The sequence below is a fragment of the Corvus cornix genome, chromosome 15 (assembly GCF_000738735.6).
Source record: "Corvus cornix cornix isolate S_Up_H32 chromosome 15, ASM73873v5, whole genome shotgun sequence".
NCBI lineage: Eukaryota > Metazoa > Chordata > Aves > Passeriformes > Corvidae > Corvus > Corvus cornix.
In genome coordinates this window covers 9,211,298-9,238,913 of record NC_046345.1, presented here as the reverse complement: position 1 = coordinate 9,238,913, position 27,616 = coordinate 9,211,298, and the positions used below count along the sequence as shown (strand labels likewise).

At 44.7% G+C, this 27,616-nt stretch overlaps 1 protein-coding gene across 1 annotated transcript; it reads right to left on the bottom strand.

Moving 5' to 3' along the window:
• LOC104688582 (T-box-containing protein TBX6L) lies at positions 1-27,616 on the bottom strand. The gene is made up of 11 exons (XM_010398134.4): positions 22,619-27,616; positions 21,883-22,025; positions 12,162-12,487; positions 7,874-8,018; positions 6,778-6,880; positions 6,169-6,333; positions 5,702-5,848; positions 5,129-5,199; positions 4,278-4,369; positions 3,769-3,961; positions 1-3,180 (listed from the first exon to the last, which is right to left on the bottom strand). Exons 3-11 carry the CDS (start codon positions 12,175-12,177, stop codon positions 2,754-2,756), a joined length of 1,359 nt encoding a protein of 452 aa, XP_010396436.1. The 5' UTR covers positions 12,178-12,487; positions 21,883-22,025; positions 22,619-27,616; the 3' UTR covers positions 1-2,753.

Here is a 27,616-nt window from a genome sequence, read left to right as displayed (position 1 = left end):
CACTTTCGAGTTTATTTTATTAGTCTTAATGGCCTGACTTCCGCATGTCTCATTTCCTTTTATTGAAGCTGTCAGAGGCATTACATTATCTCACATGAGTGCAAAAACAGCATTTCAGTCGAGCTCATACAGACTTTAAATGCCACAGCTGAAGAAAACAAGCCAGTGGGAACTGCAAAGGGAGGGGGCGGGAGCAGAGTCCAGAGCACACCTACAGGCAAAATCTCCAAAGGCCTCCCAAACCAGCCAAGCGCAGTCTCTAATCAGAGGCAGGGAGAGAGAAAGGATAGGTATTTCTCTAGCAAGCTGGATGATTCACTGAAGAGCGGCAAGCAGTCCTGTTGCAACAGAAGGCTGATGAGTAATTGATGGCTCGTCCTAGGCCCAAAGCTGAGTCTTCTACCCCAGTGCAGAGTCGTCTGCCAAACCACCTCCAGCCACAGGCCCAGGGGGCAGCAGCACCTGCACTGCTACTGCGAAGGTTTGAAAGAAACAGCATTGCACTCGTATTTTCACAGGAGTTCCCCAGTGCTGCCCAGTTCCCCTCAGTTACTCATACTCGCCGCAACATTTCATCCTTATTAGCACTCTGTGACAGGGAAACACATCCCAGCTACAAAGACAAAGAAAGAGCTAACCAGGTAGCCAGCGGGGGATGTATTCTCTCTTTTACAGGCATGCTGCTGGCAGCGATCCTGTGTCGTGCACAAAGTACCCCCCTCGGGTCCCTGCACATGAGGCTCAAGGCACTCACTCACTCACCTCCCCAGCCCTTCTGCTCATCTCATTTCCAAGATGTGAAAGACAGTGGTGGCGAAATTAACTACTAATGGCCAGAGACAGCCTTTTACAGCTGACCTGCCTTCACACAGCTGGCATTTGGACAGCAGGAAACCACGACATTCTGGCATTAGAAAAAAACCTGCTCCACATTTTTTTCCCAGCCAGATTTCCTTTTAAGTGAGTCGCTCACATCCACATGTGTGTCATGCACAGCAGGTACAAATCACTACTGGCCAGGGTGCCATCAGAGGGGAGGCTCACAGGGCATTATGTACATGTACCGTGGCAAAGTCTGACCTTTATTTCAATGCTGCACATCCTCAAATCCTGGGAAGCCCAGGGGAAGTACTCAGCTGCTCTGTACATATCATAATTGTGGTATAAAAGCAGTTAGCAATATACAGTTTAAATAAGGCAACAGTCATTGTAGTTGAGTCCATAATTTACAGGACTACTTTTCACAGTAATTTTAACAATAACAACACAGCTCAACATCCCTATGCTATGCACATGCACAGTGCTGAGCTAGTGCCCCAAAAGCCCGTGCACAGCCTTTCCCAGTGTCCCTGCACAGGGGTCCTGAGGCACTGGGCACAAGCCTGCCCAGGTCTGCTCAGAGACAGTATCTTGCCACACACACACACGTGTGTGCACACAGAGAAAACCATCTGGCACACAGGCTAAATGACACACCTCACTGCCTACTGATGGCTGCAGGCCACACAGCAGCTATCGGTGTGACAAGAAAACATTCCCTAAGTAACACCTAGGAACATGTCTATCCTCCCTGAGAAGCAAAGAGCCTGTCTCACCTAGTCCCCAATGCCAGGGCCATCTGCACTTGGGTAAACAGGGAGGCCTCCCCCTTCTAACAGGAAGATGAAAAGAATCCCTGCTTGCATGGCACTGCACAGGCTGCTCCTGCCCAGGATGGGACCAGGGAGGAGGGAGGTGGAACCACTCTGATAACTGAATGTGGACAGATCCCTACAGACTCCCAAACAGCAGCCAGATGACTTCACACACTCACAGAGCAGCGCAGGAACCACAACTATAAATGATATTCTCCAGGGGTGGTGGGAAGCGGGAGAAGGAGTAAGTTCACAGTGGAAAATTTCCTTTCCCTCTAAAGGGAGAGGTTGGAGTGACACAGCAGCACTGCTGTTCATGGCTCTGCTTCTGACAACCTTGGAAAGCCCCAGAGGAGACCCCACATTCCATGAACAACCTCCCTCCACCTCCACAGAATGAAGAGCGTTTCATTGACCTCGAATCTAGGGCTGACAGAGGAGGGATGGGCACGGGGACAGGAAGACACCACACAGCCTTGCTGCTGCTCCTCCTGCATGTAACAAACTCTTCCCTGCCTGCACAACCCACTGCTGTGCTCCAGACACGCCTTACTGTGCATTTTACTCTCATCCGCTGCTGGAAGAAAGGCAAGACTCTAGCTTTAGTTTGACTATACTAACTGAGGAAGCTGCTCAAAGGTCACCAGGATTGCTTGCTTTGCTCATCTTTGCAATATTTTCTGCAGCTTTTTGGCCACGTGGATGGCTTACTGAAAGTCCTCAGCCCCTATCTCCTCTCACCAAGTCCCAGGAGGGAGGGATGCTGGAAACTGCCAAATGTGAGGTGCCAACACTGTGACTGTGAGTTCAGCAGCTCTTTAAATACTGTTCTTGCAGATCTGTGGTTTCCTACTCCTGCTGGGAAAAAAACCACTACAGAACACATTGAGCCTGACCCACAAGACATGGCTGGGGCAGCCACCAATTTAACCACTGCTTGTGAAATATGGTGAGGGTTGTTGTGCAAGGAGATAAGGAAGTGATGGTGTCCCACGCTACTGCTTGCAGCAATACCTCTGCCTAGTGTAGGCAAAGATTCAAAAGTCCAACACCCCAGAGAAAATCCAATCTCATTTACAATTCTCTTTCAGTTTTTTCACTGGGAAGGGTCCTCCCCCTTCACCAGCAGGCGTAGGGGAACAGAGGGTACTGGCTCCACTCTGCCATGGTGCTGTGGGCATGTCCCGGAGTCCCTTGTGTGTTGTACTCCGTGGAGAAGGCCGAGTAGCTCATTGCCCTGTACTGGCTGTGGGAAGGCACCACCCACTGCCCGAGGCCCTGCTCGGTGCCATAGGGACTGTACATGGGCGCCCGGGCCCCGGCTTTCCCCACAGAGTCCAGAGCCATGTTCACCACTCCTGTGTAGTCCTGGGGAGGAGGCAGAGGTGGGGGCAGTGGGGGCAGGTTGGTGAAGCCCTCTGGGAGCTGTTTGGAGTCGTGCTCGGGCACTGTGGTGAGATCCAAGGCGTGGCACCTTGCCCGGAAATCGTTCAAGGTCGCAGCATCGCGGGTGGGAAGCTGCTGGCTGTCCCCAGCTTCGTGGAACCTGAGTCCAAGGGCAGAGAAAAGAGCGAGTCGGACCTTCCAGAGTGGAAAACCACGGAAAACCCACACAGATCCCCTGGGGAAAGGCATGGCAAGCTCTTCCATTTGCCTACTGCTTCATCTTACTGTTACTGTGGATTTTAGCCCAGGCCTCACTCACACCCACAGAAAAATGAAATGCCAGAGAAGGTGAATCCAGACTACCTTATTTCTGGCTCAATTCTAGTCTGGGCTCACTCACACCAAATTTTGCAATGAGGAAGGAAAAATCACTGGAGTCTTGCCACTCCTCCAATGGACAGGCAAGCTCTGTAGTACACAGAACTGGCTGAGAGAGCATTTTGGGACAGGGGAATAAAGAACATTACAAAGACATGAGTATGCCCAGAACCAGTGGGTTTGAACTGGAAGAGAAAGGCTATCCTTGGACCTATCTCCATGCTAATCTACCATCTCTCAACCACGTGTGCTATCCAACAGAAAGGCATCCTCCCCCTACTCCCAACTAGCTGTTTTTGTTAGGAAATACCCAGCAGAAGACAAACCCCACCAATTAAAGGGTGGTGTTGGAGGAGAAGGTAGGACTCACCGGTATGTCTGGTAGGACGGCGTTGGCACTTGCTGCTCTCTAGCCAGACCCTCCCTCTGGTCAGCAGGCACTGGTGAGGCTGGAGGGAAGGCCTGGCTGCTGTTCTGCTCCGAGCCCCAGAAGGGATATCCACTGCTGACCACCACGGGGTTACTCTCTTCCTTCACATCTACATTCTCATCCTTCTCAAAATCTGACTCAAAGCAAGGAAAAGAAAGAATGGAAAAGAATGAGGAGGGGGAAGAGGGAGGCAAAGCTCACAATGGTCTATTGGCAGTTGCAATAATCACAGGATGGTGGAAGGAAACACGCTAACACCTCCTGCAGTCCTTCTGTCTTAAGGGAATAACCCCTTCCAGCTCTTTTCTGCCCAGATACTGCGGTGATCAGTCCTGCCCTCTCTCCTTAGCTGTGCTACTGCAAGCAGCACTGTGAGCTGGAGCAAGGAATGACTTAGCTTAAAAACCTATCTGAATATCATTTTCTGGGTTTGTTGTGATCAATATTACCACGTTCCTCAGCACCAGGCTCCTTTTCCTCAGGCAACTTCCTCTTCTGGCTCTTGGCTGGACTGGGCTTCTGGCATTTGGCTCGTCCTTCTCTGGAAGGAAACAAGACATGGGGATAGCTTGGACGTTTTTTGCCTAGATATACAGGCAGCAATGCTATTAGGAGAAGAAATAAAATCAATAACATTTTTAAAGTTTAAGTAAAAAAGAGTCAGTTTTGGCCTTTTTTCATCAGGAAATGAGATTTTTTTTTTCAGGCATAAAATAATGCAAAAAAAAATCTCAGATATTTTAGCAACATTTTCTGCTTGGGAAAAAACCTCCATTTTTTCCTTCTCTATTGCCAGTCTGGGGTTTCAGTTTAAGCTTTTTTTTTCATCTCATCCACTGGCTGCCCTCAGACCAAGCAGAAGATCTCACTGGTATTGGTATCTACCTTCCGTCTTGCAGACAAAATCTCCCACTGGAAGAGACACTTTTCCACTCACAGGAAAAGCAGACAAGGGAGCTTCCAAATGTCAGAATCAAGCTGATCTCCAAGAGACCAAATGATCTGCTGTGGACTCCTGTTATCACTGCTATTCACATGTCAGACTCCAGTCTAGCTCCAACATGCAGGTCTCAAATTTGTCACACCTCCCACATTTCTGTAGGAATTGTCACCTCCCACTCCCCACGTCTCTTGAGAAGAGGCTGCACAGAGGGACATCACTCCCAGATACAGGCAAATGCAGTGTGCACAATGCAGCAGGCTCAGCAGAGCTGGCTGGTAGAGTTTTGCTCAAAGACTTTGGGTAAAATTCACAAGTGAACTCCAGCTATAAATAAATTAAAATGAAAAAACAGTTTACCTTCGAGTGTTCTTCCCATGTTCACGGAAACCTTTAGCAAATGGATTGTTGTCAATCTTGAGCTTTGTAATCTTTAAATAAAAGGAACAAGACTCAGCATCACAGTGACTGGTTGGGTTCTTCACTGTTCCAAGACCTTCACCTCAGTATTTATCACAACAGATAAACTGTGTGAGAGTTTTGGACATGGCCTTGCCACAGTATCTCAGCTCTCCCAGCAGCTCCCATTATTGATAAGGAACTGACCCACAGAGAGAAGTGACTTTACCAGGGTCAGCAGGGATTTGACTAGAGAAATATGCAGGGTGAGTATCTGTATCTGGACCTGCAGCCATACTTTTTACTGCATTTGGAGTTCTGTGTGTCACTGACAGTGCACTCAATACCATCAAGGTGCATGACTCATCTCATCACGGAGTAGATTTTTCCACAGGAACCACAGTGTGCCTATTTCTTCCCACTGTCCATCACAGGTGCCCAGGATGAGCAGACAGGAAGGAGACACCCTCCTTTACGAGAATTTTACGGACAGCATTTCGCAGTGCGTCCAGAAGCAGTGCTTGCACACCGTACCTGCTCGTTCTGGTAGGCAGTGACAGAGGTGAACACAGTCTCAGGGAAGCTGAACACCTGGAAGATGCTCCAGCGGACACTGAAGAGGTCATCTGCCTGCACAATGTGGAAGCGTGGCTTGTAACGGTGCATGGAGTGCAGGATGATCTGGGACAGACAAGGGACAAGGATTCCATGTGCAAACACTGCCAGCACACTGCAAATCTCCTGTGGAGACTCCCAGGACACCCATTTCAAACCAGGGATGCCTGCTGGGACTGGGGTCTCCACCAAGCCCCTTGTAGTGACAGTACAGACCCACGCCTTCCCTAGCAGGGAGCTAAGAGGGCACGAGGGCTGGGCTGAGTGAGGAAGAAAGGGCACTTGGATATGTTTTAATTTCTACATTATTTAATTTCTCACAGATCCTACTTATTTCCCACAGAGTTCGTCTGCAATGAATTCCAAGAGAGCACAGCACAACCTACATGCCCATGTTGATCCAAAGTGTTGTTAGTGAGCTTCAGTTTTTGGAAGGAGACAGGTTCTTTCATCCAGTGGCTGCCAGGAGCTGGGGAATCTGGGTGGACATAGGTGCGACAAGGGAGCTGGGGCTCTGCTTTTCCAGCAACTTCCCACTGATCTTTATTCCACTGTGAAGGGAAAGGCAGAAATCTGGAGCTTAAAAAAAAATGCTTTCAGTACAGGAAAACCCCGGCAAGTTTGCTTCACTGTCAATCCAGTGCACTCCTCTGAAGCACAAGTAACAGATTCTCTCTTACAAGCCATGATCATGTTACCAAATCAGCTCCAAGTTTAGGCCTCATTTTTCCTCCTTTTCTCCCAACGGCTGCCAGAAAAGTCTGACATTAATCATGATTAAAACTGTACTGCTTACAATGAAAATTAGTAACCTTTCCAGCTTCTCCCCAAGCAAAACTGACAAATAACTCCACAGAGGCATAAAATCCATCAATTACTTCTGAACTTTGTCCAAAGAGAATTTATTTATCAGTGTGACAAGTGAAGCATAAAGATTAATCTATTTCAAACAAAGATGAAAGCACAGCATAAATTCTGTTATTTAAAGTACTTACCTTGTACCTGAAGTTGTCCATTGGCACAAAATCTACCAGCATGAGGTACTTGGCATATGGGATTAAGCCAGAGACTTTGATTTTGCATTGTGGAAACATTCGTCTGAAGGAGAAATAAAAAATAGAGTATAAAGATTTCTCTATAAAGTGGTTATTAATGATCAAGCAGCATGTCATGTTTACTCGCTACTGTGCAAAGCCCTGGCAGCAGTATTTCTCCAGCCAGCCATTGACCATTTGTCCATCTTTTTGATGGACTGTCTAGTCCTATGGGTTTAGATGGGATAGACACTAACAGGGCAGCAGTCACTGAAGGCCTGACACTGTTGCTGCTTTCGTTCTTCCAATTCCTCTAATACAACAGTGGGAAACTTAAAAGGAACTATTTGGAGGCTGTACGTAGTTCCTGGCCTGCTGCAGCTCTCACAGACCTGGAGGATGGATTAAATCTGAGCGTGGGTAGAAAATGCGCTCTCATCTAAGAGCACACCCAGCTTTCTGTTCCCGTGCTCCCTGCCACTACTTTTAACTTCTGACTTTGCAAAAGAGCTTTGACAGCTACCTCCCTACCCAAAGGGATTATTCCAGCTCACAGCAGCTTTGACACAATACTTTACAGTTTCACAATTCCATCTTCTTTCACTGCAAGCTCCACAGTACATGACTCATTTATACTTTAGAGGAGTCTGCACACACAGATCGTTACGAGTCTGCGCCATGTTCTTGTCTGCAAACACAGACTCAAACCCAAGCACTTACTGCTCAACTGCTGCTGCCTCCTGTGACCCAGGCAAAGGGAGCCCAGGGCACTTCCCAGAGCAACCTCCAAGTGACAGGAAGAACACCACTGTTAAGTGGTGAGATAAGGATACAGGAGTTTTCTCAGCATGTCAGTCCCACAGTGACCTTTTCCACTTCACAGTTTGGACTTCTATAACACCCTGAAAGTGCAATTCTTCTGCCAGGATCAGGGAGATCTGCATAACTGGCTACAAAACCAGTTTAAGGGCTACCATTTGAAAAATGAGCACTTGGAGACTTTGATAACAGCTCAGAAGGGTGTGGTGTGTGTGGGCAGCTGTCCTGTACGCCTTACCTGCCAGATTTGGTGATGATCATCTCAGTGCCTATCTGGTGAAACTTCATCCAGAGCCCCATGTCCTCGAGGGTGACCACGATGGAGCTCTGTGGGAAGGGCTCCAGGCTGGGGGAAGGAAGGGCCTCACACGGCGCTTTCACGTCTAGAGAGAGGAGACCGTGACTGCAGACAGACAGGAGGGGAACTGACCCTCGGGCTGGGAAGCCTGTGCCACAACAAACCTCTTAAAAACTGTTACTTTTCTTCAAAGGATTTTTGTTACTTAGTAGGCTCAGAGGTGCAGAGCCTTTTCCAACAGGTTTGTCTTTAGCTGGTAATTCCTTTTGTAAGGATCTGTGTGTTATACCAACTCAGTCTAAATTCCACTGTTACAAAACCCACACTGGCAGGTAGCCACAATCTACTGTTCTGGTATGATCAGGGTTACACAAAACACTTTACCAAGAGAATACAATGAAAGCTGAAAGGACTGGAAAGATTTTAAGTGCACCAGTGGGTAATAGGGGAAAATGACAAGTAGGTGGTCGCAGAGGTGAAAAATCCCCCCAGAAGACAAAGATGAGACAGACAGGAGTCCTAAATGTATGCAAAGGAAAGAAAAGGAGGTGACAGAGATAGATTATGGATAGACTATATTGTGAAAGGAGGATGGCTGGTCTAAACTGGAAGTAGAGATGGGGACCGCTGAGGAGCCTGTGAGAGTGGTGGAATGTGCCTCTTCAGTAACACACCGTGGCGCAGTGCTGCAATCTGCCTGCACTTCCTCTTGGAGGCACAGGACCAACTGTGGGCCTGGGGAAGAGGAAAGGGAAACCATTCTGGAGGAACTGCCTTTGGTGTTGATGGTAGCAACCACCTCTGTACAGCTGTTTGGATAAAAAACTCCTTAAAAACCCCCAGTAGGTGTTCTCAACAATACTGTAAGGCAGGCAAGACTGCTGCTGCCATACTGAAAAGCCCAGTCCATTTTAGGCCAGAACATGGCCCAGTACAGTTCTGGTGGGCTGAGTTCATACCCAGTAGAGCTTTAGGAACACTGCCCTGAGGTTTGGCCGAGGGATGAGGAGCCTGCTCGGTGGGACACCCACGGCAGCAGTGCTGTCCCAGCGCAGGGCCAGCAGGACCTCTCTGGGTGCTGTATTAGCAGCCAGGCACAGCTATTTGTTTCAAAGGTTGATTTTTCTGCTTCTCAGCCTGATCAGATCTTATTCAGAGCATAGCAGAAAAAAGGGAATTTTCACCTTGTTACAGCTTTCCTGAGTAATGTCTTCAAAAGAGTTTTCACAAAAAGTAGACAACTATTTTCAGAGAAATTAGCTTTTTTCACAAATCTTTCCACCAAAACAACCCAGTACAAATCTAAGCAGTTCTCCCCTCAGTATTAAGAAGTAAATAACATTAAAATGTAACTTTGTCAGTTTGTAGAGGTCTTTAGGCATTTTAAAAAAAATCCTCTACCCTTTTTTCTGCTTTGATCCAACATTAATGAACTGGCCAAAAAGTGACACCTAGTTTGCTCACCAAGATTAGCCTGTTAACATCTTCTTACTAAAGCTTCCCCCATATCCTCTTGCAAAGACATGAAAGCTGCCATGAGACCATGCATTTGGTAGCTCAGTGCAGCACATGTATCAAAAGGAGTTACAATAAAATTCGGCTGATTTCCCACAGGAGCCATCCAGTCACAAATAAATGCAAACAGATTTTGATTAGCTAGACAGATGCTTGCTCCTTCCCCAAATGAATTTTAGAATTAACATTTCTTTAAGCAAATTCCAATGCCATTAAACGAGAATACAACAAGGCAGATCTCAGGAGTCCTTAATGAGGGGAGATTTCCAATGAAGTCGAGAGGAATTGAAGTGAAAGGAGTTCAACACTGAATTAAAAATCAAAGGCAGATCTTATAATTTGGTTTTTACCAAAATGAGTCCACAACACACTTGTAGGAGCACAATGCTGCAGGAGACAGGGACAATAAATGTTGCAGCTAAGATTTAAAAATGTAGTTAACGCCTTTCACCGTGCAGGTTTTGTGTGCACAGGCTGAGGCTGAAAAGCAGGACATGAACAGTCTGCATGAGGACCTGGACCCCAGCAATGGTGTGAGCTGGTGAACGGACCCACACAGCTTCAGCGGGATCCTGCAGTGATGGATCTGTTTGTAGGATCCACTTTGGATTTTGTTTGCAAATTTTGTTTGGATTTTTCTTTCCCTCCTAGTTTGTGCCTGTGTAACTGATGGCAAGGCTCATGCACTCATCCTCCCACAGAGATGCCTGAGTGTTGGACTTACGGCACGGAGAGGTTGGGGCAGAGTGTCCAAGCACTGAACGGAACCTGTGTGAGCTGTACTTCTATGGTTTCCTCTCCTGTGCAACTTGGTTTTAAAACCATTATTATCTGAAAGAGATTCAAACCTTTTCCAGGAACTCTAGTATTACTTATTAAAAAATATTACTATTATCATTGTGCTGGTAACATCATATGTGGCCCATTCTAAAACATGTTTTTTATTCCAGATGAGGTTGAAAGGTAGGAAGCTGCTATGATAAAAGCACTGAAAATTAAGAGATCTTCAATCTATTCTGTGCTTGATTTGAAGGTCCCAATACCAACAGGAGTAGCTTGTGCTACAGTTTCTGTATCTAGAATGAGCTGTACATATCTTTTTATCATCTTGGGGACAGAAAGGAAAGAAGGAGAAATGAGAGACAATTTAGTAGTTTTAGGAGGAAGGCCTTTGGATAGAAGATGATGGAGTACAATTGCCTCACCTATTGCACTGCCTCATTATTGAGACAATGTTACAATGTCAGAAAATTTGTTGCAGCCTTCCCAAAATGTGCAGGATAGGATTTGCAGTACTGGGAAACCTCCAATAAGGGAAAAAGCTATGCTTACCTTGACTAAAATCAGTTATTATTACATTTGTTGCTGCTATCTTCCAAGTGAAGCCCAAGACTAACAGCTATCCAGTGTCCACCAGGGAGGAATGCACATCAATATACAAAACTATCTAATAAATTAATCTTTGAAACAAGCAAAAAAACCCTCCCCATGCTCTCTGATCTTCTAAATGTCAGTAGCAACACCCCAACCCTCTGGAGGGAACCTCATTTCTCAGATCCAGAGAGTTTTTTGGCAATAACAAAAGTACACTGTTTCCACAAATGCAACGGCTTCATCTCTCAGATGCATCCAGTTATCACCGGGAATATTTCTGCTGTAGGGGGTCATATACCAGAAGCAACCCAGTAAGAAAATGAGGTGAACACTGCAATATTTTGAATCTTTAACATGAAAATACCACAATACAGTCTATATTTTTTTCATTGCTGCTCTTTTGTTTTTCAGCTCAAAATTCAAGTGGCAGAAATCAGCATGAATCAGATCAACACAGCAGGGACTGAAAAAACCCAAAACAGTAGCAAAGACGGAAATAATCTAAATCACTGCACATGTATTTTGCTCATGAATGAGACAACATCTTGCAGAGGAAGAGAAAGGAAGCTGAGACTGCCCAGTCACCTCTGATGTGCCTACAAACTGCACACCTAAACCTGGGCCGGTTGTTTTCTTCTGATGTAGAGTAAAATCCCAGAGTAAATTTAGGGTTCAGTTGCACTGACAAATGCAGCACCTCTGGGCTGGCCCTTAGTGTCCCAAGGCATATCTGTCATTGTGCCAAATCCAGTCATGTTCCACACGAGAGATTAACAGCATGCTGTGAGAGATGGATTGAAGGAAAACATAATGAAACCCTAAGGAAATCACAAAAATCCTGTGCTGGGTGTGAACCTGGAAGAAGTCGGCTATGCCTGCTTGGGGTTCATACTTTCAAAGGGCATAGGAAATAGGAAAAAAACCCCAAAACCAGACAGTTCGTATCAGAACTATTATTAAAAGCATAACAAGTATTTCCAAACCTTCTGTGGCCTTCAACCTGAAGAACTCAGTACTTTGCAGACAATACACAAATAACACCTCCAGCCTTCAGCTGAAGGCTCACACTGCACAAGGTGATGTGGGTTAAGTGAGTTTTGGGCACAATTATGAGCAAACCTTTGCTAGCTTACAAAAGATCTTCTAAGGCTCTCAAAAAACACTCAAATGCACCATTTTTCATCTATTCCTATGAAAAAAAGCCCAGTTTTTAGATCCTCTCCAGCCCCATGCACTCTTCTATAAATGCTGGTAGCCCTTCAGGAGCACTTGTTCCTTTTCTGGCATTAGTCTAGGATCTTTCCATGCAGTAAGAAAAGTGAAGGAGTCCTTCACTTACCTGGTAAAGCTTGCATTTTTCCATGTACTGTGACGTCGAGGAGCTTGCACGGCCAACGGAGCCCCAGAGTTCTTACAGGGGGAGCCAAAATAGTCCAGTTCAAAAGCAGGTCTGATTTCCTGAAGCAAGCACAAGCCCTTCCTTCCGAGATCCAGTGTCAAGAGTGAGCGGGATGAGGATGGGACTCCAAGCACAGCTAGCCAAGGTGAGTTCCTGTTTTATGGAGGCTAATGAGCAGGGAGGAGCTTCCCGCCAGGGCTGTCCCCTTGTGAGCCTTTGATGTCCAAAGGGACAAAGAGAGGAAGGATCTGCAGCAATGGCTGGGGCTAGGGGAAGAAAATCAAAGAGAATTAACATGGCTTTGACATACAGGAAACCCTACAGGGGAAATGCACCTTGATTTACTGCTAACGAACTTTTAAACAAATAGAGACAAGACTGGAAACATCAGTTGAGGACTTAGCTACAAAATAAAAACAAATCCCTTAAACAGCAAGCAGGGAGAATTTCTCTTTGGCTATTCCATGGGTTTATGATAATTCTCATCTTCAGCACACAGAATCATTTTACTCTTGATTTCTGGTATCAGAATCAGGACAGCATGGAGCTTGTTCCTTCCCAAATGGGTGATTAACAGTCTGTGTGAAGTTTGCTCTCACAACCAGAATGCTGCAGCAACACATCCCTTCACCCACAGATGTCTTCTCCAACAACATAAACACATTTGATGGTATAACGTCACTCATCTGCCCAATTTCTGCATTCCCAGCCTTTAACTGCACTTCTTTTCCAGGAGGATCAGGCACTGAGGTTATGCCTTTCTCAAGGCGCTGGTCTTACCCAAGGAAGGCTGAGCAGAAATCGAAGGGCTTGAGCATTTTCCCTTAATTAGTTTATTCTGCAAGTGTGACCATTAGCTTTTGTGCTTATAAGTGCTTACAAGTGCTAAGAGACAGCAATCAAGGCTCAAGCTCCAGGGCACAGCACAGGCACCTCCAAGAGGCAGGAGGTTCTGTGCATTCACACACAGAAATGGCTGTACTAACATTTACAGGGCCAAGACATGCAAAAAGTGGAGGTCAAAAGCAGGATATCAGTCTGAATGGGCCATTGCTGGGTCCTGCACAGCAAATTTAGGAGCTCTGTTCATTTCAAAGAACTTGCTATAAGGCTGCATTTCTTTCACTGTCTAGATTTATTCCAAATAAAAAAAAAAGTCTTCTCCATTTTGTCAGTGATGTTACCTGGGACATCTAATCTTCAGTCTGATGTACAAAACAAACTTTGAATTTATTTAGTGAGTTTCTACACCCAAACAACATTCCTTCAGTTCTGTTTTTACTGCCTTTTGGAGCAGGCAATGCAAGGGCATGCAAAGAGGACAAAGGAGCTTAATCAGAGCAGGGACCGACTCTCTTCCAGTGGTATATTGGATTTTAGGCATCCCAGTGCTAGCCAGGGAGAGAAAAGCCAATGCTCAGCGTGGCAAGGAAGAATGTTTTAAAGAAAAGGGTTGGAGAATTTGGGAAGTCCTGAGGAGGGCTTTATAGCAAGAGATGGTCCACTGGCTCCTGGCACCTCTGAAGGACCACATCCAGCCTTGCTGGCATCTCTTTTAAACCACTGGTTAATACAGAAGACTACAGGCTTTTCTCCCTCAGGTAACTTGGAGACATCCAGAGCTGTGGAGGCTCAGTACCACTGAGGAGAGGACGACCATGTGGTGGAGAAATGTCAACCTGTAGCTCAAATGGCAATTGTTTATTAAATATGTGGAGAAATAAATCAGAAGGGGAAAGGTCAGCTGAAACAGTATCAAGGTCAGATCTCTGCTTGCACTTGCACAGCCACTACCAGACCCAAACAAAATGGGATTCAGAAATGCTTTCCTGCTCTGCTACATAAGGAAAGCTAGCATCGCATCTCCTCCCCCCTCCATGTCCTGCTTTTCTAATGCTAGTATTTTAATTGTAGAAAGCGGAAAAAGACAACCATAATCAGAATCTGAAAAGGAAAAATAGAACAAAAATTGGGTCAGATTCAAGCTAGCAGCAAGATGAATCAACATCCCACACAGTCAGAAACCGCACAACAGCAGTAGCAGCACTGGGAATTTCAGACTTCACCTGACAGGAGCGTGGGATGTGTATCATGACTTACTGCTTCTTCCACAAAGGCTATGAGATGGTCTCCTGCTGCCACTTCATTTGCACACTGCGTATCAGCATGTCTGGGGAACACACATTTGCTACCAGTACTCAAAATCCTTTTGGCTTCTCCCAGCTGATTGATGGGGAAGGTGGAGCCATTAATTACCCATGACTAGTTAACAACCAGCTTTCTCCCAGCCATTCTAGTTGCACTGGAAAGGTTTTAAAAGTGAAAAAGAAGTGATTTTGTTACTATTGCTGGAAAGTGTGGCTAATAGGAGCAATCCCCAGGAAATTCATCCCTAGCAAAGGGGGAATTTAGCACATTACCCTCATCTGTCCATCCATGGAGAGCCCTCAGGCAGTTTGATGGGAAGTCAGAGGTGAATGTGCTGGTGTCTAACAATTCACTGGCAAAGGAGGCTGAGGGTGTGGAAAGGGATGGGAGAGAGAGTGGATCTGACACGTGTAAGTCAGTGACATACACGGCTCTGCTCTGAGCCCATTTACAGCAGCAGGTATAAATCCTGCTGAGCCCAGCTCTAACAGAAGGCTCTGCCCTATGCCGAAGGGACGAGGTAGGGCAGGAGGGAGGGGATGTGTGATGACAAAAGCAGAGGCCAAGAGCTTTTGCTTTGCATCTCTTTGGGAACCCGATCAGAAAGAAACATTCCCCTCTGGGTTTTGTAGTAAGGCAAATGTTTTCTGGCATTTCTCCCACCTTAAGTGAAGGTTTAACCCTTACTGCTCAACAGGACCCTGTAGAGAGCTGGTTTGCACACAAGCCTCCGAGCTCTCCAACACAGTGTTATCTTGCCATCTCTGGCTGCTGCCTGGGGCTCCCAGACAGCTGGAGAACAGATAAGGTGTCAAGCTTTGGCTAATGGGGTCGGAGTCTGCAATCGGCTGTGCCCAAGGCACTGCCACCTCTGTCCAGGCAGAGTTCCTAGGGAAGCATTCTGCCCGGAGAGCAAGCCCCAGTCAGGGGCATAAAGTTACTGCCTGGGAGACAGCTGAAATGTGAAAGTCATCTGTCAAAAGAACCAGCCTTGGATTATTGCTCATGGGTGCAGTAGCCAGTATCCAACCCTCAGGTTTCCGAACTCTGTGAGAAAGTGTTACCATACCAGCTTTAATAAAGTGGGCTTAAGTGATGCTGCCTTGTCTGCCTGGATCTGCACAAGCAGGAAAGAACAACATAGAGCAGTACACACTGCATCTAAGAGATACTCCCCTCTGAAACGTGAGGAAAGCCTTCCTGCCATTTGAATGTGACTCATTTAGCCGATTCCCACCCGGCACAAGGAGGCCACAGTCCCAGAGGATCTTGGCAACTCTTTGTGAAGGATCCTCTGCCATCTGCACGGGATGAGTACTGAAAAGTGAAAGGACAGCATGTCATCAACAGGGCCCAGAATAAAACAGAGAGCTCTACACCGATACCTACTTACTTTCATACTTCAATAAAAACATGAAGTGGCCTCAGATTCTCCAGGATCCACAAACCAGCTCCTTAAATCCAGGCTCAGCTCACTGTGAAGCAAATGCAGCCTGATTTATGCACACAGGGCCATGGGGAAAAGCCGAGTTTTTCCAGAGAAGCTGCCTGATGAAACTCTTGCTTCTGCAGCTGTGCCAGCATGTGACTCCTTGTCCTTGTTCGTGCCCGACACCTCACCCAGAAAATAGGAAATACAAGTGCAGGGTCTGCCAGGACAGAGCTGCTGAGCTCTGGCAGCACAGGCACAGCCTGAACTTGGGCAGCTTTCTGAGCAAGTCTCTGTGGGCGGCTACAGGAATGGTAAAAGCCTGCAAAGTGTTTTGAGAGCCTCTGAAGAAGTGGTACATATCTCCTATCATGCTGCAGCACAAGAAACAGCTCCTACCCAGCTCCTTACAGCAGCTCACATAACACAGCATTTTCTTCTGATGGAGGGAAATGGCACCTTTCCCCCTCCTTTTTATGGTTTTGATTGATTTTTTCCTGGGAAAAGCTAGCTGGTGTCTTCAGGTATATTACAAGTGTCATGCAGACCTTCCTACCCTGGGACCAATGCAAGGGACCCCACAGAAGGCATCTGCCAGCTCTCTGTAGGGCTGAAAACCCCATACTGAGCCCCAAATTGTATCACCCCCAAATTTTCCCTGTGCTCTCAAAAGTGCAAAAATGACATTTGGCAAACCAAAACAACTGGTTGGAGAGGGCCTGTTGGTAACATCTCAATGCTAATTCACCACAGGGTCCCTGGACAGAGGTGCAGTGAGCCGTGGGGACGGCTCACAGGCTGCAGGTCAGCTGTGACAGGATCTGTTCTGGAAGGGAACGTGGGAAAGCAGCTCACATAGACAAAAAGTTGTACCTTATAAGCTTAACACAAGACTTTTCCTTTTGCAGGTTTGTGGATTGAGGTATCTGGCCGCAAAGATGAAGAGGCCACTCCTCTGTCTGTCTCCCTCCCTCATATCCGCCCTCCCCAGCCCTCTGCAGTGAGCCCCAGCAGTTCGTTAGCATGGACACAAGAAGGGAAATACTTAGCGGCCACTTAACACGGCAGGCTGAGTTTGGCCTCAAAGGCTACAGTCCAGAGTCAAATGCAAAATATGTCTGTCCAGAGCCCTTTCAAGTTCTCACAGACTCCTGATGTTGGGCGCACTGTTTTCCTGTCCATCCATTGTGCTTCCCAGACACAGCTCAGCATTCTGTCCCGCTCAAATCCACAAAAAATACCTACTGAAAGGACTGGCAGCAAGCAGCAAGGAGAGCTCTGCAGACAGCACAGCAAAGGGCCCCCGAGCAGCACGGTGCAAGCACTGCCTTTCCAGCCCTGCATCGGGAAGGCTCTTTCCTCCCACACCTGGGACACAGCAGCCCTGCCTGAACTCACTGCTCTCCACCGGCAGCCACAAAGGAGCAGCCTGAGAAAACAGGCAGCAAACAACTCGGGCCTAACATCCATCTATAAATACTTCTGTATTTGTACACATGTGCACACACTCATATGCAAAGAGAAACATCGTGTAGAGCTTAAAAACGGCAGCAGTTTACTTAACCATGAATTGAGACCAGACAAAAGCCCTGAGCAGAATGGATTCTGCTGAGCAGAAGCCCAGCCGGCAATACTGCAGCAATCTCTGTTAAAAAGCTGACGTTTCCAGAAAAAAACCCAGCAGCTCAGACCCAGAAGGTTTTATCTAAACTTTATGGACTTTCCAAGATTGCTGATACACTGTCATGGTATCTTGGTTTCCACAAAAGATTACTTTTGCTGGTGATCAGGCATTTGTAAAGCCATGAAACCAACAGGTAAAAAGCCAGACTTCAATCGTGCAAGTCGGGGTGCAAGTCACTTTGTTTGGCAAAGACAGATCTCTTCTGCCATCAGGAAGTTTCCATAAGCTGTTCATCACAGTAAGGTTCTAATCAAACCAGGAAATCAATAAACAGTATAATTCCTTATCAGAGGAACTACCTTCAAAGAGCAAATTAAAATTGATAAGACTTAAAGTGTTTGGAATTTAAAAATAAAAACTGCTGTGAGCTCTACAGAGCTGTGTAGAGCTCTGTTCCTCCAACATCACTATTGACTCTAAAGAACTTTCTGAGGAAGTTAATTATCATTCCCAGAAATCATGACAAGAGAACAATTAAACCATATGCAGTAGATTTTGATTCAGAGCACTTACAATAAATCATGTTTCATTTTAATAAGATTTTATTACTGCATATTTATTTTCCTTTTATAGTACCATTTATAATTTATTTTAAAAAGAACTATTAAAAATTATATAGCCATAGGATACATACAACTGCACATACATCTCCCAGCATGAAGGGAACTGAACACACAGGATGTCTAAATGACCTGTAGAGTCTGAGCTGTGCTTTATAGGATCTCCCAAAAATAAAAACGAACACCAAGACAGAATCATGCAGTACATCCTCCAAGATGATACTTGAAAACTGGTATAGAGCACTATGATGGGACATACATCATCTGCAGCAAAGTCTGAAGTCAGTAACAAAGAGCTGGAAATATATATGGGTTTTAAGCAGAAAGCCCTTGGATAAACTCTGAGCTGTACTTTTTCTCACCCAGCTTGTTCATCACCTCGCAGCAACATATTTGGGTCCATAATAACAATATTCAGGTAAGAATCCTTCAACTCCACTGATAATAGAAAATAACGCCTGTCAGATTTCATGGGTTCCTCAAGTCAGCACTGGGATGAGGCTGCCATAAGTGTACGTGAACTGGCAGAATCAAACACAGCTGCCACTTCTCCTTGCACTCCCTAATCTCACCAGAGTTCTTTCCTTCATTCTTCCCATACACTGAAATTTCTCGTACTCTTTGTTGCACTCATGGGCCGGGGTACAGACTGTGGGCAGATCACAGCCCAGGGCTCCCTCCCCCTCCCCAGCAGATTGTGAAGTGTTTATGACCTGGCTCTTATGGCTCTAGAGGTGCTGAATGGCCTTTTCCCCCCTCCGAGTCTCAGCTCCTGATGGGCAGCTACAGACCAACTTTTAGCCGGTTTGGTCCGTAGTTGTGGATTTTATTGCCCAGTTTGTCTCTTCAGCTCACATTTGTAAGCTCCAGAGTAGATTTTTCCCTGGGTAACACTCTGCAGCTCAAAGAACTCTTCTTGTTTTTATTACATCCTTAGTGATTAAAGGGATATTTAAACCTCACAATGTTCCCTGCTGTGAATATAAAAGCCTAGCATCATTTCGGATAGATGTGCTTAGAAAAATAAATTAAAAATTAGCCCTACTATATCGAACAAATGCTTCTAAGTGGTTAAGAACATCAGACACCTGAATAATTTAAATATATTGGATGCAATTCCTTGAGAAACCAAGGGATGACACATGGCTTTGTCCTGTCAGAGCAGTTATATAGGAAGGAGGACAGCAGAGGTGTGCAATGAGTGCATTATACTGAAAATACTGGATTTTATCTACTTAGGCATAAATGACTTAGATTTCTTCTCCTCTCTAACCTTGCAAACACCAATACACATAATAGATGCCACTCTTAAAAACACTTTGCTTTTGTGAGTCAAAACTGTTTTTAAATGACTGCCACTTCACAGCCTGACCTATGCCTGCCAATCAAATGCAGATACAAACAATGCAATGTAAATTCAACAAAAGTATTTATAAATTCTGCTCAGAAAAGTGCTGGGGAGTGTGCAGGAGGAAATCAAAGTCACATTTGGGAGTAAGCATTCCTGTGAGCACAGATCAGATGGTGATCAATAATGAGGTCACTGGTTTTGCCATCCTCTAATACTGCAGTTACTGGTTTAAGTTCCTGCAGGGAGCTACTGCTGGGTTCAGATTCGGTGAGTTGAGCCTGCCTGAGATGGAGGTTTGGACTCACTACCAAGGGGCTTCATTTTCAAATAACTCCTGACAGTGCAGAGAGAACCTACTAGTCTTAGAGGGCTTGTGCTCTACAGGGTGGGAGTGGGCAAGTTACAACAGCAGCTTGGGAGGGCTGGTTTAGATTATCAGAAACCTGAAACAAAAATTTGAAATCTAAGTACATACATGGTCCCCCAGTACATCTTTCTGACTTTTTTGTCTCGTATTTCCTCTCCAAGATGGAACTATTCCTTCTCCTCCCTTTGCATCATACTGTGAAGAAGCTGTCCAAGGGAGGAATTGCTGAATTCTGGAATTCTTCACCCCAATTCCAGATTTTCCCTTAAGAGAAGATCACTTAAACTTCTGTTTTGAACAGTGATGTTCAGCCCTATCCACCTGTAAAAACATGATAATATTAAGGAGGTTCCATTACAGAGGTAATTTATAGGGTTTTCTGCACTATGTGTGATGATTTCATTTCCTTGTTGAAAATATAACCACAAATAGATACGTATGTGAAAATACCATGTAGTTGAGCAGGAAACTGGCAAGGCTTCTTTCTGTGAGCCTGCTGTAAAAGAAACTGGCAAAACCACATGTAATTCTTATCACCTCATTATCAAAGCTACTGGGGAACTGCAGGGAGACTGGATGGGGTGAACACCAGAAAAGATTAGAAGAGTTGGTTAAGGAAAGCTTCCCTGATTGATGGCCCTGTTCATGAAGAAGAAATGAACATGTCTGCAGGGTATAAACATACAGATGACAGAGGAATTAATATTCTACAAAGGGATATAATTACCTTCATCAGTTGGGATGAAAATGAGAGAGAAGCAATTTGACTATCCAGGAAAAACTGCGGCTGTGCAGTGGCAGCCTATGCACAGAGGAACAGACACAGTCCTTCCTGTATTATGCTTTTAATGGCTTTTTGCACACATCAGTGGCATTACACAGAACAATCCTGCCTTCGTGTGAGCAGTAAAGAAGGCTCTGAGGTATCTGCTCCTCTCTTATTCCTATGATTCCTCAAGTGAGCACTAAATGAATTCTGGGACCACATGGAAGAATGGATGTTACACTGGCATATGAACAGGCTGTTTCCCAGGAGGATGGAACCTGGGCTCACTGACACACTGTGGGTTACAGCACCACACATACAACACAGAAAATCCTGTATTTCTACACATCATAATTCACAAAAGACCAGCTATTGACTCACAGGAGAGGTGTGACTGCAATCTAAATATCACTGTCCTTGGGAGAGCATTCCTCTTTCCCACTCCAAGGATTAGGTCACAGTGAGGGGAAAGGTGACAAGTTATTGAGCCACTGGGTTACATTTCCCAGGAAGTGCCTTTGGGTGACAGTGGAGATATACTAAAGCTGTAACAGCAGCCATTGTGTTAGAGCTGACAAAAGATTGATCCATGGACAAGAGAAGCATTTTCTCTGCAATTCTGAAGCACAAAGTTTATGAGCTATTCTCTGGGCTTTCAGAGGGCTTCAAACGGCCCTCAAGGGAGAGAAAAGAACACCACCATGCCCACTCTGTTCAATCAACTTCTACACAGTGTTCATGGTTCACCAAGTCATTTTCTGTGTTCTAACAAGCTCCTGCCACAGGCAACTCCTCCCTTTTTCCATCACAACTTCAGAAACAGAACATTCCCTGTGCTGAGAAGTCCTTTCCTTTGAGGAAAGCAGCCTAGGGGTGTTTTTGCAACAAACTGGGATGGACAATACCTCCCTCTCTTCTGTTTCACCCCCAAGGTTCTCAGAAGTGCCAGATTCAGCTTTGCAAACTCAAGTCCTTTTTACCAGAACTGATATAACTCTGGTCAAGGCAGTGGGTATTTCTCATGGATTCTGGAGAGGAATATGTCCATCTTGTTCAGTAAGGTCAACCTTGAGATTGACTTTGCACCCTTCAATACCTGGGTTATGGTCTCTGATTAGTAGGAATGCAGCAAACCCATCAACTCATTGTTTAAAGATGGCTTTAGCCTTGAAGAGAAGTAAAACTCCCGTAACAACAGTTATACAGGAGCAGAACTTGTCAGGTTCTGCTTTAGCACTTACTGCCTGAATTTTTTCTTGCCCGAAGACAAATTAAAATATTTTTGCAGAAATACAGGTCTTTTTCCATTTGCACCAGGATCAGAACAGTCATAATAAAGGAAATCATCACTGTTACCTGCATGTCCCACTGACCAGCTTTGGCTTCTGCAGTGCAGCCATCTTCAACGATTTTGTGACCCCAGGAGTTCCAAACTGCTTCTGTGCCACATCCTCATTAGTTAGTTCTGCATTGCATTAGGTGAGACAGTACCAACAAATCTGCAGTGGGATTATCACCATTAAAAGGTTTGCTGACAAGCCTGGCCTTACCACTTGTTTGCCATTCCCAAAGTTAAAACCAAGGCCTGCATCTTACTAACATTTTACTCAGCAACATAACAAGGGTATTCAAGCCTCAGTCTGTTTCTGTCTGCAGAGATAAAAATTATGTTAATGGATGAAGATAGTGTGGGAGACAGTTATTCTTGAGCAAACTCTGCCCAAGCTGAAGAATCCTGGGTTTCCTGACAGCAGTTCTGCCCCAGTTTTTCCAGCAGGTTGGATTCAGAAATGGAATTAGGGCCATAAGAGAGCTGTCATTTAAACGCATTTACCAATCAGAGGGCATCTTAAATAAATCTCAATGCACTTATGTTCTCATTCCACATTTAGCCAAACAATATAAGAGATTTTCTTCAGCAAATAAACCAGAATTCAGCAAAAATAAAAGCAGCAGAATCAAGCCTCCCTACCCTAACATCATTCTCCAGGAGGCAAAATGCTAAATCTACACCAGTGTTTTGGCAGTGAGGAAATATTCTCAAAACAACAGTATCACAGCAGTAATGTCTTCTGCTTTGGAAATGTGTTACCTTGATGTTTATATAGCCACAGGAGACCATTCAACAATGGCAATGTGTTAATTCCATTGACATTATCGCTCAAATGCAGTCACAGGGGCTGGCGAATGCTTTTTTTTACATGGCTCTTTCATCTAAAAGAGAATAAAGCAGGACATAATGGATGGTTAGTAACATATTGTTAAATGGTTACAAGACTCAGGAAATTTCAGCCAGGGAATGGGAAAAACTGAAAAATCCAAGTAAGTCTTAATTAGAACAGAGATTTGGTTTTGCTACACTGCATTATGCCAATTTCTCAGCATTCAGAGGTAAGGGCTCTCAAAAAAACTGAGCATGTTTTACATCTACATGAGCAGACATTTTTTAGTCCTCTCTAGAACTCTGTTCATGGGAACTCTGAATATTTGGAGTTATTCACCATCACAAAAACCCAGGTAACTTTTTGTGTTGCTTTCATTTAACTTAACTATGGGAGTGGTTCCTAGTAGATACTCATATTCAATCACTCAAGATGAAAAAACCCATTGTTTTACCTAAAATTGGCTAGAAGATATTATAAACAATTTATGACAAAAATGTCCTAGCTGCAAATTCAGTGGCCATTTAGAGGAGGGGGGATAGTTTGGACAAGTAGTTTCTATTTGATGGAGACAGAAAATGGAAGATAAATTGAAAAGCTCACCAGCTAGTGGGAAAGCTCTGAGGCAAAACTGAGTTCTTTTGACTTACAATTTAACCAATAAATCAATGGTGTTATCATTAAATAGATGCAGAAAGTGAATATTGACAAAGCCCAGATACAGAACCCAGGAAGAATGAGCCAGCTTCTAGTCCATCTCATTCCAGATGTATCACCAGTTCTGCTGCTACTATTCTGAAAGCCACCAGGATTTCCTTGCTGGAGCAATATCAGCCACTGAGGATGCGGGAGAAAAGCTGTTAAAGAAAATTGTATTCTTAATAAACACCGCCTCAGGAATCACATGAAGACAGGTGCCACTAAACAGAGCTTACACTAGCTGTTCTGCAGAGTTCATCTATATGCCATAGCCACCATGATTTCAGGGAGAAGTAATGAGGGCTGAATTTTTTACCAGCAGAGGTATTTCCACCTTTCCTTGGCCTTTTGCATTTTTCAGTGGTTAACCGTGAACTTTTGAGTTTGCATGTATTAAGGAAGTTAAGTCTGTTTATTTTAAAGCATCTATTTTCCATGGAAATTTTAGTTGTAGAAATACTTCATGTCACTGAAGAAACTGTACACATCATAAGCCTAGGGTGACCCACAACCTGAGGCTGCCCTTTGCTGTCTTCATTGAAATCAAGAGGAGCTATTTAAGTTTTGGTGCCTTGTTGAATCAGGCACATCTTTTAGAAGAAACATTGCTCTCCTCCTCTCTCCCTCTTCCCCAGCAGACACTCTGCACTTGGAAATAACATTTCCATATTTTCATATTCTTTCCAGGTACTTTTCCACATGTGTTGACAGTACCAGATAACAGACAGTTGCTACACTGTTGTTGTCTGTGCCTGAGTTGTTGTAACTGAAACATGACCACACATCCAGCCTGGACATTATCACATCCTGAGCATTTCCGAGTTTCACTGACGTTGCAACAAGTTCATCTTATTAAAAAATAAAATGCAGCAGGAGTGCATTTAAGCACAGACTATTTACTCTCTCTTACAATTTAATCGAATTCTCAATTATCTAAAAGTGAACTCCCCGGTTTGGAGGATAACACCTGCAGAGCAGCAGCTGGATTATGCACAGTTGTTAAGGCCCTTGTGTCTGGCTCTCAACAGCTGCCAATACACATGTTCAGGGGCTCAGCCCAGGCCAGGCAGCTGCACAGGGACATCTCTGTGGTGAGGGGGAGGCAGTGCAAGACATCAAGGGATTAAAACAACTCCCAGGCCTTCCAGCAATCCTGCACTGCTTTCTCATCTTTCTTACATTGAGGAAAAACAGCTGTATTAACAACTTCCAAGGAAAAGTACAGGCCTGGTAAAATGTGCCATTGTAGGAGAATCCTTGTGCAGTTCACTGGAATATTCATGTTAGAGACAGTAAAAAGCATCCCAGAGCATCCATGCATGTACCAGTAAATGCACTTGGCTTGTTTGCCTTCTGCAGAAAGACCCACGTCTGCCCTATCAAATTAAAACATGAGCTGACAGCACTGCCTGGCTGCCAGCAGCTGGTTCTGACTGCACTAGCAGAATCCAAAGGCTTCCTCAGCTTGCAAAGCAATGGGATCATAGACCAGGTTATCATTATGAATCCTCTGCACTTCTCTTTGCAGAAATACTTCACAACATGCAATTCCAAGCTATTATTATGTTCCAAGAAAGCCAAACTGAAAAATCACCTTGTACCACTGCTACTTGCTGGGAGAAAATACATCAGGCTCTATGTTTTGCTCCCAGGAAAGCCTGTTTACTTATGAAGTGTAGGAAGCATTTCCAGCAGGGTGTCTATTGGGAGAGCCATGACAGAAGTTATTTGCTTGAACTTGTGCTGCTTACTTGAGGGCACAGCATTGCAAATTGATGTTTTAAGCTCAGAACTTCCACTGTGAATTTCTAAAGTTTAATTTTTTTCCCTAACCCGCTCTAACCTAATGGAAATCTAACATCCAGCCAAGACATTCCTAAGTGACAAATTTCTATATTCAAACTGCTTTCTGACATCCACATAGCATGGTGAGTTTCTTGGTGAGTATGTTGGCTCAATTAACAAGTTAAGCAATTCTTTGAGCATCTAATGCCATCTCCTAAGGGGAAAATTATCGCTGCAATCTTACTGAAAGAGTTACATTTTATATATATCCATGCATTTAGAAGAGAAAATGTGACTCTTCATACACATTAGGGTGTAATTTAAGGAAATTAAATCTCTGGTGTGACTTAAATTACAAAGCATCAAAGAACACTTCTAAAGTATGAAGCTTTTCTGTTCTTACAACATCCTCTACTAATTATTACTGAACAGTATGTGTTCAGTGTTATATTAGATCATAGTTCATGCAATGCATATTGCAAATAAAACTCAGTTGTGTATTATTCCTTGTGAACAGCCCTCTGTATGTGTCAGACACCTCAGAGAAGCAAAATGAAAGGAATGTGAACATAGAGCCAGGTTCTTAGGCTAAGTGTGGATATATGTAACAATTCAGCATTCACACAGGAAGCACTATTTCTAAAATACCTTTGCCTTGTTACGTGGCCTTTCACTTCTAGTTATTATATCACTCAACTAAAATTAAATGAATACCATTCCCATGTGGTTCTCATATGCTTATACCATATACGAACTTTGTTTATATTCCATTTATACTGGAATTCACCCTTGTTTGCACAGTTTCTGAAAGAGAAGGGAGAGAAAAAAATAGGCTGAGAAATAAAACTTGAGAGGGGGATATCTGTGTCTAATCTGAGAGCAAAAACTACTTTTTACCATATATGTTGACTCGGCTTTAGATAGGCAGTTTCCTTCAGTAAGACAATGCACTTAAAGAGACATTGCAGAGTGTTCCTCCCACTGGGATTATATAATGGAATGTTTTTCTACCAGCTACAGACACAATCATTTAATTGCGCAGATAAATCTTACATGCAGGCAGAAGTGTGATTTTACTTTTCCCCTTGGTAGAAGTGATTTGGTTTTTCTGATTCTGGAGTCAGTCAGTGGCGTCAGCTCCATATCCCTGCTCCCTTTCCTGAGCTGCCAGATGGCTGCAGGACCTGATCTCACCTCCAGGCTGCTCCAGATAACAGAGACTGTCTTACAAGATTTTACCCAAGACTGAACACTACGTGTTTCTTCCATCATTCTCATACTCATTTTCACCCCCGATTAGAATTTTACTTTAACAAAACGACCTCAAAACACTTCACAGATCCACAAGTTGCATGTTTATCACCGACTCTTGGGCTCAGTTATGCCAGCATAAGCCCCACACCACTGCCACAAGCCAGGGTTGAATTATCAGGATTTACACTGACAAAGCTGAATGCATTATTTGAGCCCTTTCACACAAGGCTGACTGTCAAGAGATATCCATGACACCCCAGTATAATATGCTGCACATTATGAAAATGGAAACACCCAGGGGGATTCTTATAGGGGAACTAAGGGTAAAAAAAAAGGAAAAACATGGTCATGGGGCAAACAGATTTTGTGTGAAAAGCAAGTATATAGTGGATCTGTTTTCCTGCCAAGTGTCAATATTAATGGTAACAAAGCGAGCTCTTGTCTTTTGTTGCCACGGCCAGGGACACAATCCTGTAAACAGCCTGTGAGGATTCTCATTCCCTCTGCCTTGAATCAGACATACATTATGCAAAGGACATATGCTACAGTAGCAGAAAGCCCTTAGAGCTGAATGAGGTCAAAACCAGCAACGCACTGTAGTCTCAGCAGTTTCAAGATAGATCTTGGACACCCATTTAGGGTGGGGGGTTGGTCCCCCCATTTTTCCTCCCCCTCCCTTCCCTCTTCTGTCCTAGGGCCCCCTCTAGTGCTACCGGAGCAGCCAGTGTAGCTTCCAGGTGACACGGGATAAACCCTGGGCATTGTGCTGGAGATGCACCCACAGCCAGCAGACACCTGCACAAAGCTGTGCTGAGGCCAGTGAGCTCAAAGACAGCTTTGAAGGCTGGACCAGAGAGGTTCTGGAGTTGGCTAAACAAGCACTTGTTGATGGGTGTCATCCTCACAGATGCATTAAACAAACAGCATCAGGAACAAAAATGTCTATCCAGGGAGATGCATCTCTTAATCTCTGGTGAGACTTGCCTGGGATTCTGTAAGTATTAATGTGAAAGAGCCATTTGAGTGAAGATAAGTCATCTTCCAGAAGCCAATGAACTCAGATGCTGGTCTGTTGCCCTCTGCAATCCTACCTGTTCCATCATGCCCTGCAAGGACAGCTGATAGTACCAGAAAGGCATAACTTGGGCTAGTACAGCCTGTGGTACAGTACTCTGGGGTTACCTGAAAAA

Bases quoted from the DNA above. Each gene is read 5' to 3' on its own strand.
- LOC104688582 (XM_010398134.4), bottom strand. The intron at 5,849-6,168 runs GTAGGTTGTGCT...TGTCTGTCCCAG, and splicing joins CTTTGGATCAACATGGGCAT to ATCATCCTGCACTCCATGCA. The intron at 4,370-5,128 runs GTAAACTGTTTT...GTTTCCTTCCAG, and splicing joins CATGGGAAGAACACTCGAAG to AGAAGGACGAGCCAAATGCC.